A 13382-nucleotide genomic window follows, 5' to 3' on the forward strand; every position below is an offset into this window, starting at 1 on the left:
TTGCAACCCAAGTTTTTCTTTTTTTGCAATGGAAAATAAAATATTCAAGTTATGAAAAACAAAAAAATTTATGGCAAATGAGTCAACACTAAAACCTTCCGACCAGTCTCCTTACTTATATTCAATCAAAATATCACAAAGCAAACCTTTTATATTTATATTTATATTTATATTTAATCAATTAATTTAATTTAAAATTATCTCAATTTGCACCCAATTTTGAAGTGTCTAATTTTCTGGCTTTAACTGGATTACACAGAATGGATTGGTAAAAGGAGCAACTAAAATCTTTCCTGTTAAGCTTCGTCAATGGCTGAAAAAGTTCAAAAACTTGCAATTACTTGTTGGAATCTAGAGGATTGCTTAACCCAAACTGTAACTAATCACTACAGCATCTGCTTGAGAAAATAACAGGACAAAATGAGAGGAAAAGAATAGCCAGGGCATTTTATTATCCAACAAAAATTACTGCAAGGGGAAAAGGTACGAAACATTAAAAGCTGCTTATTGGCCTTATTTTCGTAAACACAATAAATAGAGAGATGCGAAGAAGAAAAGGAAGGCTAAGTTAGGAGAGCACAATCTCATCACACATACACTACTACCACGCCAGAAGGAACGGCATTCAATAACATACTGTAACCACTGGTGCATAGAATTAAACTATAATATAAACAAGACATATACAGCTTTTGTACATAAATATCTGGATCAAGGAGTTGAGCTTTCTTCCATTATCTTGCTTGCAGGTGCTTTTTCATGTTTTTCTATGTAAGCAGAAGGAAACCATCCAGCCTTGCCTTTGCATTCTCCTTCTGACCACCCTGTCGGAGCCACCTTGTGATATTATCAGCAAAAGATTAGGTAGAGGGAAAAGGGAAAGGAAAAAGATTGAAGCTCGAGTTGCCTATTCTGAAACATATATTTGCAAACTCAAATGGCGTATTAAAAACACTCCCCCAGAGTCATTTACTAAAGACGAAGACAAGGACTTCTGATCTAAGGATATAACAATAAATATATTGTGCGTGCGTGATGGTGTTCAACAAAAAGATAAAGAATTCACAGATTTATAACAACAAAACTGCCAACTGCAAGCACCACACCCATGCTCATACAGGCATTGGTGCACAATCATTTTACAGGCTGAGCTCTATGGTAAAGGATATACAATACAACTATATATTTATGTGAATATGCATGCTTAATATAATTAATGTATGCATGCATGCATGAGTAGTATTAATAATTCAAAATCATTTTCAAAGATGGCCTATAATGGAACAGTCTATAGGTCATCAGAGGCATTATCAGTAGAGAAAGTACCTTCCGGACCACAACAAAATCATCAATACATAGACTTAACTCCCCTGCTGCTTGAGCATCAAATGGGTGTATAACCTGCAAAGAGTTAAAAAATAAAATGAAATGGAGACCAAAATAACAAAAAAAAGCAGTGAATCTTAAGAAAAGAAACATCTTTTGCACTGGTAAAAAATTCCATGACAGTAAACAACTACATGTGGATCCTTATTTAAGTAGTGTGGCATACAGTTGTAAACAAATAAATCAGTGAGATAAGAACATGCTTTCAAGGGTAACACCTTTGAATAACAGTTTGAAGAACAATTTTGCTCCACATAAAGAAATTCTTAATCTGACTATGATTGTTTAACATTCGCATAGCAGGTTTAATTAGTTTACTGACGCTCATGCATCTTTGTTACTTTCAGGTCTTTTTAGATATTAAATCTTAGGTTTTCCTTTTTCCTTAAGTTATCGTGTTTACTTCCAGCTCTTCAAGCATCCTTACTATTACTTAAGTAAATACAACTTTTATACCCACAAATAAAATGGTGGCCATAATTAGAAAAAAAATACTCATGTACTTCCTATGATAAAGTTTGGCATAGTATCTCTTCAAACTCATGTACTTCCCACAAATAAAAAACTCATGTACATGCAAGTTTTTCTCAAAGAAAAATATCACTAAAGTTGTATTTTAATGGGGAAAGATAACAGGTTATCTTTTGCTTATAAAAGAAACATGCACCTTCAAATCACAATATCATTTTGAAACAAAAACTTCTTAAAAAAAAAGAGCAAATAGTTGGAAAAGTAAGGTCCAAGTATCGACTTTTAACTTCCTTTTCATTTGACTACTAGTTCATGACTGCTTCCATCACCAACTGGCACTGACACCATCACTGTGCACAATAAAAAGATCAGTGCCATTGTTTTCACCACCATTGACCCATTGCTACTGCCACTACCTATAGTATTGCAGCCAGTAGGCCTATCTTCTTCACTCCACTACTGCCAAAGTTTTCTTTCCTTTTCCAGCTCTTTTAAATTAAATAAATTAACTATTTACCAACATTAAATACAATTCTTTGTTGGAGTAGTTGACCAAACAAATTAATTATTGTCAACATAAAAAACAATTACTTGTTGGAGTAATGCAGTCGACCAGCAAACTGTTTGCATGGTATTGGACCCCTAGTGACATGCTATCCAATGAATATTTGGCCGTATATTTGATAAAGTTAAATATTTTAACTATCAAAAAAGAATTGAAATTAAACTAATAACTTTATTTCAAGTACAAGGAACAGAAGGATGCTGCATCCACATTGGCAAATGAGATGATCAAGTAATCTTGCACATGCCATTACAAGGAATAAAGATATAGTGTGATAGTTTTAAGAGAAAAAAAGGAATCAAACATCATGACATGTATAGGTAGTTTTAAGCGAAAAACAAGAATCAAACATCACGAGCTGTGTAGGCACTTTCTCATATTTCAAGTCAAAAGCTGTGCAAGAGGAGATACGATGGAAGAAATCAAAGAGTGTTCTACAATATTTAATTATTTTTTTCTTTCTGGTGTGGCAGGGTTTGAGAGAAGAGGTGGGATATTCAAAGTGATCAAACATCTTACTTTTGCTATGTAAAGTGCATCCTTATGATTAGGGTGCATGTCATTTTCAGATCCATTTGAAGTGTTATTCTTGGGTTCAGGTGGGAGAATCACATCTCTCTGTGTGGTTGCCGACTGTAATGCAGACTCGTTTAATTGCTCCTCGAGAATCATCTACATCAATCATAAACATTTTGGAATTGCACCAGTCATAATCTATCTCAAACATAAAATTAGATTATAATAAGGTAATGTTTTGAGCACCTGAAAAGTGAAGAAAGCATGCATGGAGTGATAAAGAGAATATGATTTTCAAAAAACTATAAGTGATATATGTGTGCACATGCACATAAACATGCCAGGTCCGCGGTTGCAAAGAACAAACCTCTGCATGTAGCTTATCCAAAATAGTAAGAACGTGTTGATGATAACATCTCTCAGCATCTACCTGAAAAATGATTTGATTTTTTTTTAGATCAATGTGCAGAAAAGAAATAACTTTTACCTAAACCAAATTTGATAAAGCAGCACAAATTTTAAATACAGTAAACCCCTCTTAACTTTGCAATCGTGAAATTAAGCAAGATATTTATACCAGGAAAATGGGTGGGGAACTCTATCAGGACAAGAAAAATTTTGAAACGGTAAAAGGAAGGATACATGGCTAGCTACAAAGAGAGATATGCAGAAGCAAGTGCCAAATTGAATTTGCTGAAAAGGGAGATGAACCATAAGAATACCTTTGCCCAAATAGGCAAGGAGTACATGAGGTAACATCCCTCCCCAAACCCTCCAAACTTTCCTAATTCTTTATCCCATTTGACACCTATGATGTCACATATCAACAAGAGAAAAGTACTGAACCAAAACGAACATGAACATGGATAAAATGTTTTTGGCTTTAGCTACGCCAGTCACATGAATGCTTCTTTAAGATTCTGTTGAATAACTATACTCCATTCACAACAGGTGTTTAGATGGTCAAAGTTGTCAACCACTATAGATCGTGGTCCCGGAAGCCGAAAGATCATCATAGGCAGAGAGAGTCGTGCACACAAATGCACCCATACATAGGGAAGAAAGAAGAAAAGCATGCAATACCATACTAAACAACCGCTGAGCAGTAATCTCTTGCTGTTGATTTTCAACTGAAGACATGGCAGCAGTAGCTTCTCTCCCAAGTGCCATCACTGTAGATTTAAGCTCAGTCAACCTTGCCTCTGCAGCTTGAAGCTTCATGCAACTCTCTGCAGATATTTCAGAATCCCTGGTTTTTGACCGCCGCCTCAATACTTCAGCTGCCTGCCAAGAACATATCACCATGAATCTACCACAATTCCTACAACTGTTACACCCATGAGACACCAAAGCTTACCTGGGCTTCAACCTCTTGACGGAGTTTGTCATAACGGTGAGTCAAGTGGCGAGCATCCTCCAAAGGAGCTCCAGTTATTAAAGCCCGAAGTGGCTTAGAAACCTAAATATTGAAATCCTGTAACACAATTAGGAACATAAAAGGAGATGGAAAAACCTTATTTTTTCTTAAATGACAGCTTACGCTAAAAATCGCAAGATACCCATCATTAATTCTTGGCAATGTACATGTAGGGCTTAAAAGCTAATAATAACAATAATCTCGTTTCTATCATATCAATTTGTCTATCTTACAATTTTTTTCTTCATGCCTTCATTTAACACGCTTGATGAAATAACAATTGGATGGTCACTTATACAATGCAGAGTAACTAATTCTAGGCAGGAACTACAATTACTTATGACATCTGAACTTGGCAGAAAAATTCAAAAGAAGCAATGATCTCTGAATATATAATAAATGGAACACATTTACATTAGCATGAATATATGCTTAAGTATTCCTAAACTACCACTATTCAGTTTGCATTGAGATTATTCCTAACTGGCAGTAAAATTACCTGATCATTAAGAACCCCAAGCAAAATTTCCTTCTCATTTTCCATCAAATTATGCGAGGCACCAAACTGAAGAACAGTCCTTGCGACATAATTATTCTCGCTCTGGTTCTCAGCTCCGTATTTACAACACTCATCAGCCAACTTTCGCACTAAGAAAATCCCGAAGCCAAAAATCTCACATATCAACCTCAAAGAAAACAAATCATAACAAGGTAGTCACAAAGCAAAATCCATACTCACATATTTCCATTTGCTTCGAACTTATAGATACAAAACCTTCAGCACCGCGAACAATATTCTTCTGAAAATGCTGGTATTTTAAAGTGAAATAAAACACCAAAAAAAAATCAAAATTTTGCCTCAATAAAAAAAGGAAAACCAAACCAAACCAAATAAATAACTGCACCTTGGCAGCTCTGGTTGAATTGTAGAGATTTTGAAGATGCTGGTAGCATTGTAATTCTGCTTCGTCAACAATAATTCCTTCATTACTAAAATGTCCCAAATGCTTCAATACTGCCTGCAAACAAACAAACAAACAAACACAAAATTTGAAAAAAATAATAAAAAAAAGAACAGCAAAAGAGAATCTGAACTGAAATTAATTACCTGTTGCTGCTTTGCAACTTGCTCTCTAAGCCTGGTAGCTTGCTTTTTTATGGCTTCCATGTAAATGAAAAACTATCAACTACTCACTGTACAACTTATATTCTGTGCAGTTAAAACAGTTACAACACCAAACTTTGTTAGAGAGAAGATTTAGATCGCCAGAGGCTGCTCAAATCGAGGAGGCGATTAAGCAAGAAAGTGAGTTTTTTGCGGAAAGAGAATTTTGATTTGTTTGTAGTTAGCTTTACAGGCAACACGGAAAGGGAAAGGGAAAGGGAAAGGGAAAGGCGAGGACAGATAAATGGGGGAAAGTGGAAACTGTCTGTCGGGTACGAATTTAGAATTAAATGTGTTTTGTTCCTACAGCAAGTAAAATAAAAATTAAGTTTATTTTTTTAAAAATATAATGTAAAAATCATCACAATGTAAAACACATACTTCAAATTTTTACCCGTTTTGACTTGGGTCGGTTAGGAGGAGAACATTCACGTCTGGCTGCTCCGCTGATCGGGTGGTTCTTTGACGCGTTAGAAAATGGGAAGAGGCGGAAAATGAAATTTTCAAAGGAGAAATATTAAACGAACACTTTCTAGAAATGGCGATTTAGTTTTCTTGCTATTGTATACTAATTACATGTCTGCTGTATTGTGGGTTTGATTAAATTTTTTTAACATGATAGAAAAATTTAGATCAGAAAATTATTTAATATTATTATTAAATTCAATATAATAAATTAATTTTATGTGACTTTTTTTTCTAATTTAAATTTAAAATTAAAATTATGTGAAAATTATAACGATATCTCCAAGAACGGATCAGTGTAAAGGACTGCCTGGGCAGATTTTTTTATAAAAATCTTTAGGTTAGACTCTAACCGTTAGAGGAGGGTTTGGGACCAAGTCGTAATTGTGGAAAATTTGAGACAAGAGTGTAATAAGTAAAATAAAGGTAATTAAATTGTGAATGCCTTCTCCTGGAAACCATTATGTCCAGCCACGGTGTGAAAGGGTTTTTTTTACTTAATTAAATAAAAATAAATAATTACAGAAAAATTTGAATAAAATTAAAAAAATAATCATGTAGGGTTGAGAAAAAAACAACACATGCTAATATGAGAAAAAAATTCTATAATTTTATTTGAAAATCAAATAAAAATTAAACAATATTTTGTTAAAAAGTCTTACAAAAATATTTATAATTGACTTATTTTAATTAATTTCAATTAAAATTGAATGCCATGAGGTTGGACATGCCACGCTGTTTAATTAACTAATACATTTTAAGTTAATCTAAGTTTCATTAATCTAATTTTAAACCGAATAAAAAAAATAAAACAGGTAAACCATGCATAATTTATTGTAGTTGACCAACCATTACAATAACATCATAAAAAAAACAGTCTAGGTCAATTTTTTTAATTAAAAACATTAATTTTTTTTATTAATATGAATGTCCAAACCTACTTATATATACTTTAATTAATCCTATAAATTTTAAAATTAATAATTATATAAACCTCTAATAATTATCATCTTAAATCTTAATTCATTTTTACCTAAAATACATCGGTTAAAAAAACTCACAAAATCAATTGTGAAGTAAAACCTCTCTCACTCTCAATCCATTTTTTCCACTAACATGTAACTCTGGAAACATCTCAATCGCATTCATCTTGTCAAAAGGAATGTCTTGACACTGAATCTAGTCAATTTTATCATTGAAATCCAAACAATTAATTTTTTTATTTTTTATTATTTTTTTCTATATTTTAACATCAATACATTAAAACTATTAAAAAATATTAAAAATAAATATTTATTTAATATCTTTTTTAAAAAAACTTTTCAAAAACACCTGGCAAACTCACTCTCAAATACAAAAAAAATTAAAAAAATATATTAAATCATAAAAAAGCAGGTTACTAATCCACGGTATCTTGGGATGAACAAATTTTTCAAGAGAAGAAATAGATTTCTTCTCAATATCAAAATTAATTAATTCCTGATGGGTAATTTAATTTTTTGTCCTCAAAAGTTTTTAGATTTTACCACATTTAAAATAGGACAGGACTGGAGGAGTTGCATTGGAAAATAAAATTAAAAGGGCGTAACTGACAAAACAATACATTTTAGAGATCAAGCTGAAAACTACACAAACTTAAAAGGCCTTTACCTCTACTTTAATCATCTTTTTTTTTTGGCACCAAGGCGCTTAAAAATCCCTATTTTCTCTCTGCTACCGCTCTCTCTCTCAAATGGAACCTCCCAGCAGCAGCAGCGGCTTCGGCGGCGGCAGCAGCGTCTTCGGCGGCGGCATCAGCAGCAAAGTCAACAACGGAACTGAAAACTCAAACAACGAGTGGAAAGCCGAAGAAGCAATTGGTGGAAATAAAGCGGCTCTCGAAGCTTTAAGAGAGCTCATTACTTTCCCTCTTCTCTACTCGCGTGAAGCTCAGAAACTCGGTCTAAAAGTAACTAAAACCTAATTTTACAAAATAAGTACATTTTGTGATTGATTATGATCATACTACAGCTTTAATTTCAAGTTAATTAATTAATTAATTTGGTTTTTGATTCTAGTGGCCAACAGGTTTGCTTCTGTACGGTCCACCAGGAACCGGAAAGGTAAGTAGTTTTTAATCATTTTATTAATCCAATAAATTGTTCTCTTTGATTCTAAATTTATTTATTTATCTTTTTTTTTTCTTCCGCAGACAAGTTTGGTACGAGCAGTTGTACGCGAATGCGGGGCGCATTTAATTGTCATTAGGTAATTTGATTTTCTTTTTCTTTTTTTTCCCGACTAATGATTTTATGTATTGCTGAATTAATACTTATATTTATTTATTTAATTTTTGACTTGAGTTTGATGTGATTTGTGAGAATTTTTTTGTAGTCCACATTTCGTTCATAGAGCGCATGCTGGAGAAAGCGAGAGAGTTCTACGTGAGGCTTTTTCAGATGCATTGTCTCATGCTGTGGCAGGCAAGCCATCAGTTATTTTTATTGATGAAATTGATGCCTTGTGTCATCGTCGTGATTCAAGGTATTGGAGAAAGGATGGTTAGATTTTGCTGCAGCTTTACCTGTTCTTTAGATTTATACAATTGCTTTGTTGTAGGTTTTGTGTTAGTTTGTTTTCTTGGCTTGCTGTTGTCTTGATAAGACATAAAGAGGTAAACTTCTCCATTCATATATTTAAATTAGGCCTTCAAATGCAGACGGGAGCAAGATGTTCGTGTAGCCTCTCAACTATTTGCTTTGATGGATGCCAACAAGCCCTCATCTACATCTTCAGCACAAGTTGTTGTGATTGCATCAACTAATAGGTTAGTTTGTTGCTTTTTGTATGTTTGAGGTTTTGTTCTATTGAAATGAAGTAGAATCAATCTGACACAGAAGCTTTTTATTGGCCTTTTTTTATGGCTGTGTTGCACATATTGTTTGATCTTAACTAATGTGTGTGTATATATATATATATTCTGTATAAAGAGTGGATGCAATTGACCCTGCATTAAGAAGATCTGGTCGTTTTGATGCTGAAATAGAAGTTACTACACCTACAGAAGAGGAGCGATTGCAAATTCTCAAGGTAGCATACAAATCTTTCAATATCTATGAGCATCGTAAGAGTCAATATTTATGAAACATATATCAGCCTATCTGAGTTGCCAGTTGATGTTATTACTAGAAGTATGATCATGGCTCTTCTTGTTTGATGGAATGTTGATTAGAAAAAGGTTTGTCATGTGGCAGTAGAGGCATGATTTTATCATGATTTTTTCTTCTTGATTGTTCTCAGCTCTATACAAGGAAGCTTCATTTGGATCCTAATGTTAACTTACATGCTATAGCTGCATCTTGTAACGGATATGTTGGGGCTGATTTGGAAGCTTTATGTCGCGAAGCTACCATGTCCGCTCTTAATTCTTTGGATACAAGTGAAGATGCTGGTGTGCAATTAACGATGGATGACTGGAAGCATGCTAAATCTGTGGTTGGCCCTAGCATAACAAGAGGTGTGACAATGGAAATTCCCAAAGTGTCTTGGGAAGATATTGGTGGACTGAAGGATTTAAAAGTCTGTAACTATATGTCTTAATTTTGTATCAAAATCCTTCCTGATGACTTTAAGGATGCTCAACTTTATATATGTTAGCTCTGCACTTCAATTTGGTATTGACACTGACGCAGAAGTTAACCATACTTCCTATGTTGTTAGAAAAAGCTCCAACAAGCTGTTGAATGGCCTATCAAACATTCTGCTGCATTTGCAAGGATGGGAATATCACCAATTCGTGGAGTTCTTCTGCATGGACCTCCAGGATGCTCAAAAACCACTCTTGCTAAAGCTGCAGCTAATGCTGCTCAAGCTTCCTTTTTTTCCTTGAGGTATCATTGTATTGTATTTTCATATCTCGTAAAATGGAAGTGTTTTTCACGAAGAAAGGATTTTTTTTGAAAGCTTTATTATTCAGATTTTAGTGTACAGACTTGATAACTGGGATATTAGAGGTGGCCGTTTCAAAACTGATTTTTGTTGATTGTTAATCCATGCTGAATTTATAAAAAGAGAGAGGGTAAGAAGGGGAACCAAAGATTTATATTTCTTGAAAACTCATAAAGCATAAATCAGTGGTGCAGAACTCTATTCAATGTACGTTGGAGAGGGGGAAGCATTGCTGCGCCATACATTTCAGAGAGCTCGCCTTGCAGCACCAAGCATAATATTCTTTGACGAGGCTGATGTTGTTGCTGCAAAAAGGTTAGTATGGAGGTTTCCTATATGTTGCTGCTGAAAAATGATTGTTTCTCTTAAAACTGTTTCTGCAAATGTTTTCTGTGGTAAGTGGGTAATTATTTCATTGAGCTTCTTCAAGTTGGTGTATAATAAATGCAATCATGGGCACATGTGGAAATATGTGTAACATTTTCTTCATTCACACCATACGGAGTAATGCGGTTGTTCTTATGATTGATTTTTTAAAACAACTGATAAAAAAATGGTTCTCAAAGCACTTCTATTCAATGGCAGAGGTGGGACTTCAAGTAACAGCACTACCGTAGGAGAGAGGCTTCTGTCAACGTTACTGACTGAAATGGATGGTTTAGAGCAGTCTAAAGTAGGTGCCAGTCACATGATTGAGTTTATCATTTATCTTGAAACTATAGTTGTGAGGAGTTATAGATAACATCTAACCCTTTTTTTGTGGTTCAAACACTTGCTCAATTCCATCAGGGAATTCTTGTGCTGGCTGCCACAAATCGTCCTTATGCAATTGATGCTGCACTTATGCGCCCTGGACGCTTTGATTTGGTGAGGGGTGCAAGTTTAAAAGTTTTCCATATCTTATACCTGTTACCCCTTCTTTTTGCTGGCCTTGTTTAACAATCATTTCCTTAGTTTGTCTTTTTGTCTGCTGCGTATTCGAAGATGCCCCTAACATCATAGCTATGAGCTCACTATTCCTGATTACCTTGTGATCTTTTGCATAAGATGGTGCCAAAATCACAATAAAGCCATTCATTCTTTATGCAGATAACATCTTTAAATGTTGTTTAATTTCATTTATATGAACCTGCAGGTGCTGTATGTGCCACCACCCGATTTAGAGGCTCGATATGAGATACTTGGTGTTCACACACGTAAAATGAAAATAAGTAATGATGTTGACCTGAGAAGAGTAGCAGAAGATTCTGAGCTCTTCACCGGGGCTGAGCTGGAGGGCCTTTGTCGGGAAGCTGGTATTGTAGCTCTGAGGGAAAACATATCTGCCACTGTCGTATGCAATCGTCATTTCCAGAGAGTAAAGGAGTCCTTAAAACCAGCTTTAACAAGAGCTGAAGTTGAAAGATATTCATCATTTATGAAGACTAAACAAAAGAGATCTGGAGCAATTGAATTTGATCCTAAACCCAATACTGAGTGCAAAAGGAATTTGTTGGATTCAATGCTTTCATTCAAAGCTGGTGTTCTTAGCTTAGTATTACTTGCTGCTGCTAAATATTTTCTTATGTTTACCAAGTCAGCCAGACCTGATGTACCAGCAACCTGAAAAAGCTGGTGACATAGCTCTACATGACTGTTGGGGCTGTGCTTTTCTTTCCAAATTCTCATTCTTTACTAGGGAAATTATGTTTTGAGTTGGTCTCTTACAGATCGCCTTGTAGGTATTGTGTTTCCTTGAAATTAATTGTGCCAATGTTTGGTCTTGGTTCGTGTCTTCGGGTAGGTTTTGTGTTTCCTTAAAAGTAATTGTGCCAATGTTTGGTCTTGGTTCGTGTCTTTGGGTAGCGTGTATCGGGGATTTTTGCAACCTGGCTAGTATTTTTTTTTTTTTTTTATTTTGAAAACGAGCACAATGCTAAGGTTTTTAAGACAGCAACCGTATAATCTGATTTCAAATTCACTGTGCCATCCAGGGGAAGAATTAGCCTGTTATAGAGTTCACTTCCATGGACCTTCCAATCAAAGAATTAGTTTTATTACTTGGCACTTCTGGTTCCCAAGAGAAAAATTCTGCACTACTAATGGAAAGAGAGGAATTTATTCATAATTTTATTAAGAAAAAGAACTTCAATTAACAAATAAAAAAATAATCTCAAATGACATACATAGAGAACAACATATTCAAGGCATTGCCAACCTATTATTGTGTACCATTGCCAGATGATTTTGTATAACCTTTACAAGACAAAATTCAAGCCCAAACTATACTAGTATTAGGGTAAAAAGCCAATATGAAGGGAAAAAACATATACTACTATAATTCCATCACATGCATGACAACATGAAGCAAAACCAAAATCATTAAATCCATACTCATTTAGCAATCTCATCGTCACTTAGCACATCGTCAGTGTCATGAAAACTCATCCTCGCAGATGCCTGCTTTGCCCACTTCACAATCTTCTCTGCCTCTTTACTCATCTTCTCTTGCTCTTTCATTGCCTTCTTTAGTCTTTTCTGCTGCTCTTTCACTGAAAAGGTACTCAAATCAGACAAGTACTCATCAAGATTATTGCTTTCCCAGTCAAGACCCAAACTTTCCTTGCTTTGCTTCTTTTTAGGAGAACACCAAAAGCAGCCAACTTTTCTAGGAGGAGAAGGTGAATCCATGAGTGAATTTGATGAATTGGAAGACCCAAATTTTGATTTTGATTTCATACTCATTTTCCTCTCCGGTTTCTGTTTGGATGGTGAGAAAATCACATCTTCCACCCATGAGTTAGAATGATCAGACCCGTGTAAAGACTTCTTCTTTAAACCCCCTTTCCCATCTGAGTTTTCTTTCTTCGGAGAAAAAATCTCTTCTTCCATTGACGATTTTGAAGGAGGAGAAGAAACAGAGCCACTTTTCATTTCCTTTTCTAAACCCGATTTCCATTGTGGGTTTTCTTTGTTGTCCAAAAAAACTTCATTTTGCCCCTTCAAAGATCCCATTTTCTCACCTGGGTTTTGCTCCTCACTTGAAAAGTTTTCTCCTTTTTCAGAATCAGAAAAGGACCCATCATCATCTTTTTTACCCTTCACTGAGATGATGTTCATATCAGTGTTAGACCTTGAGAGAGATTTATTGGTAGTTGGGGTTTTAGATTTAGTGGGAGGGAAGGATTTGAGTTTGTGAAAACGGGTTTCTAAATCAGCAGGAAGGACCGAGTCGGTGAAACCAGAACAGTTGATTTTAGAAACTTGTTCAAGGACACAGAGTTCCTGTGTTTGAGATACAAGTTCGTCTACCGCCGAGTCATCTGTGTCTGATAGGAAGCCAAAATCTGCCATTTTTCGAGAGAGAATTGTGAGATTGCACAGGTAACTCTTTGTGTATCTTTCTTTTGTGTGCTACTTAGGAGAGGAACAGGAGGGGCTGTCCTCCTTGTGGTGACTCGGATTGTGGGAGCTTCTTCTAGTAACGGCTA

The 13382-nt window shown here is 35.0% G+C and overlaps 3 protein-coding genes across 4 annotated transcripts; 1 reads left to right on the forward strand and 2 right to left on the reverse strand.

The window, feature by feature from the left end:
• Nucleotides 1-421: 421 nt before the first annotated feature.
• Nucleotides 422-5789, reverse strand: LOC133692024 (SH3 domain-containing protein 1-like). Its single transcript, XM_062112684.1, has 10 exons — nt 5464-5789; nt 5261-5374; nt 5095-5164; nt 4855-5003; nt 4296-4397; nt 4022-4222; nt 3306-3368; nt 2942-3094; nt 1327-1401; nt 422-837 (listed from the first exon to the last, which is right to left on the reverse strand). The coding sequence occupies exons 1-10, from the start codon at nt 5521-5523 to the stop codon at nt 712-714; spliced, it is 1113 nt and encodes a 370-aa protein (XP_061968668.1). The 5' UTR covers nt 5524-5789; the 3' UTR covers nt 422-711.
• A 1871-nt stretch (nt 5790-7660) lies between these two features.
• On the forward strand, nt 7661-11676 carry LOC133675765 (cell division control protein 48 homolog B). 2 transcript variants are annotated; one of them, XM_062097242.1, is made up of 12 exons: nt 7661-7933; nt 8043-8087; nt 8177-8232; nt 8359-8508; nt 8684-8791; nt 8955-9054; nt 9265-9543; nt 9685-9854; nt 10099-10227; nt 10498-10585; nt 10702-10779; nt 11048-11676. In XM_062097242.1, exons 1-12 carry the CDS (start codon nt 7718-7720, stop codon nt 11516-11518), a joined length of 1890 nt encoding a protein of 629 aa, XP_061953226.1. In that variant the 5' UTR covers nt 7661-7717; the 3' UTR covers nt 11519-11676. The 2 variants fall into 2 exon arrangements, with proteins under 2 accessions (XP_061953226.1, XP_061953232.1); XM_062097248.1 differs by lacking the exon at nt 9265-9543.
• A 324-nt stretch (nt 11677-12000) lies between these two features.
• LOC133675781 (uncharacterized) lies at nt 12001-13382 on the reverse strand. The gene has a single exon (XM_062097259.1). It carries the CDS (start codon nt 13243-13245, stop codon nt 12286-12288), a length of 960 nt encoding a protein of 319 aa, XP_061953243.1. The 5' UTR covers nt 13246-13382; the 3' UTR covers nt 12001-12285.

This window comes from Populus nigra, chromosome 1 (genome assembly GCF_951802175.1).
Source record: "Populus nigra chromosome 1, ddPopNigr1.1, whole genome shotgun sequence".
NCBI lineage: Eukaryota > Viridiplantae > Streptophyta > Magnoliopsida > Malpighiales > Salicaceae > Populus > Populus nigra.

Bases quoted from the DNA above. Each gene is read 5' to 3' on its own strand.
- LOC133692024 (XM_062112684.1), bottom strand. From the start codon at position 5,523: ATGGAAGCCATAAAAAAGCAAGCTACCAGGCTTAGAGAGCAAGTTGCA. The intron at 5,165-5,260 runs GTGCAGTTATTT...TTAAAATACCAG, and splicing joins ATTCAACCAGAGCTGCCAAG to CATTTTCAGAAGAATATTGT. The intron at 4,223-4,295 runs GTAAGCTTTGGT...TGTTCTTGGCAG, and splicing joins GTCAAGAGGTTGAAGCCCAG to GCAGCTGAAGTATTGAGGCG.
- LOC133675781 (XM_062097259.1), bottom strand. From the start codon at position 13,245: ATGGCAGATTTTGGCTTCCTATCAGACACAGATGACTCGGCGGTAGAC.
- LOC133675765 (XM_062097242.1), top strand. From the start codon at position 7,718: ATGGAACCTCCCAGCAGCAGCAGCGGCTTCGGCGGCGGCAGCAGCGTC. The intron at 8,509-8,683 runs GTATTGGAGAAA...CTTCAAATGCAG, and splicing joins TGTCATCGTCGTGATTCAAG to ACGGGAGCAAGATGTTCGTG. The intron at 10,228-10,497 runs GTTAGTATGGAG...ATTCAATGGCAG, and splicing joins GATGTTGTTGCTGCAAAAAG to AGGTGGGACTTCAAGTAACA.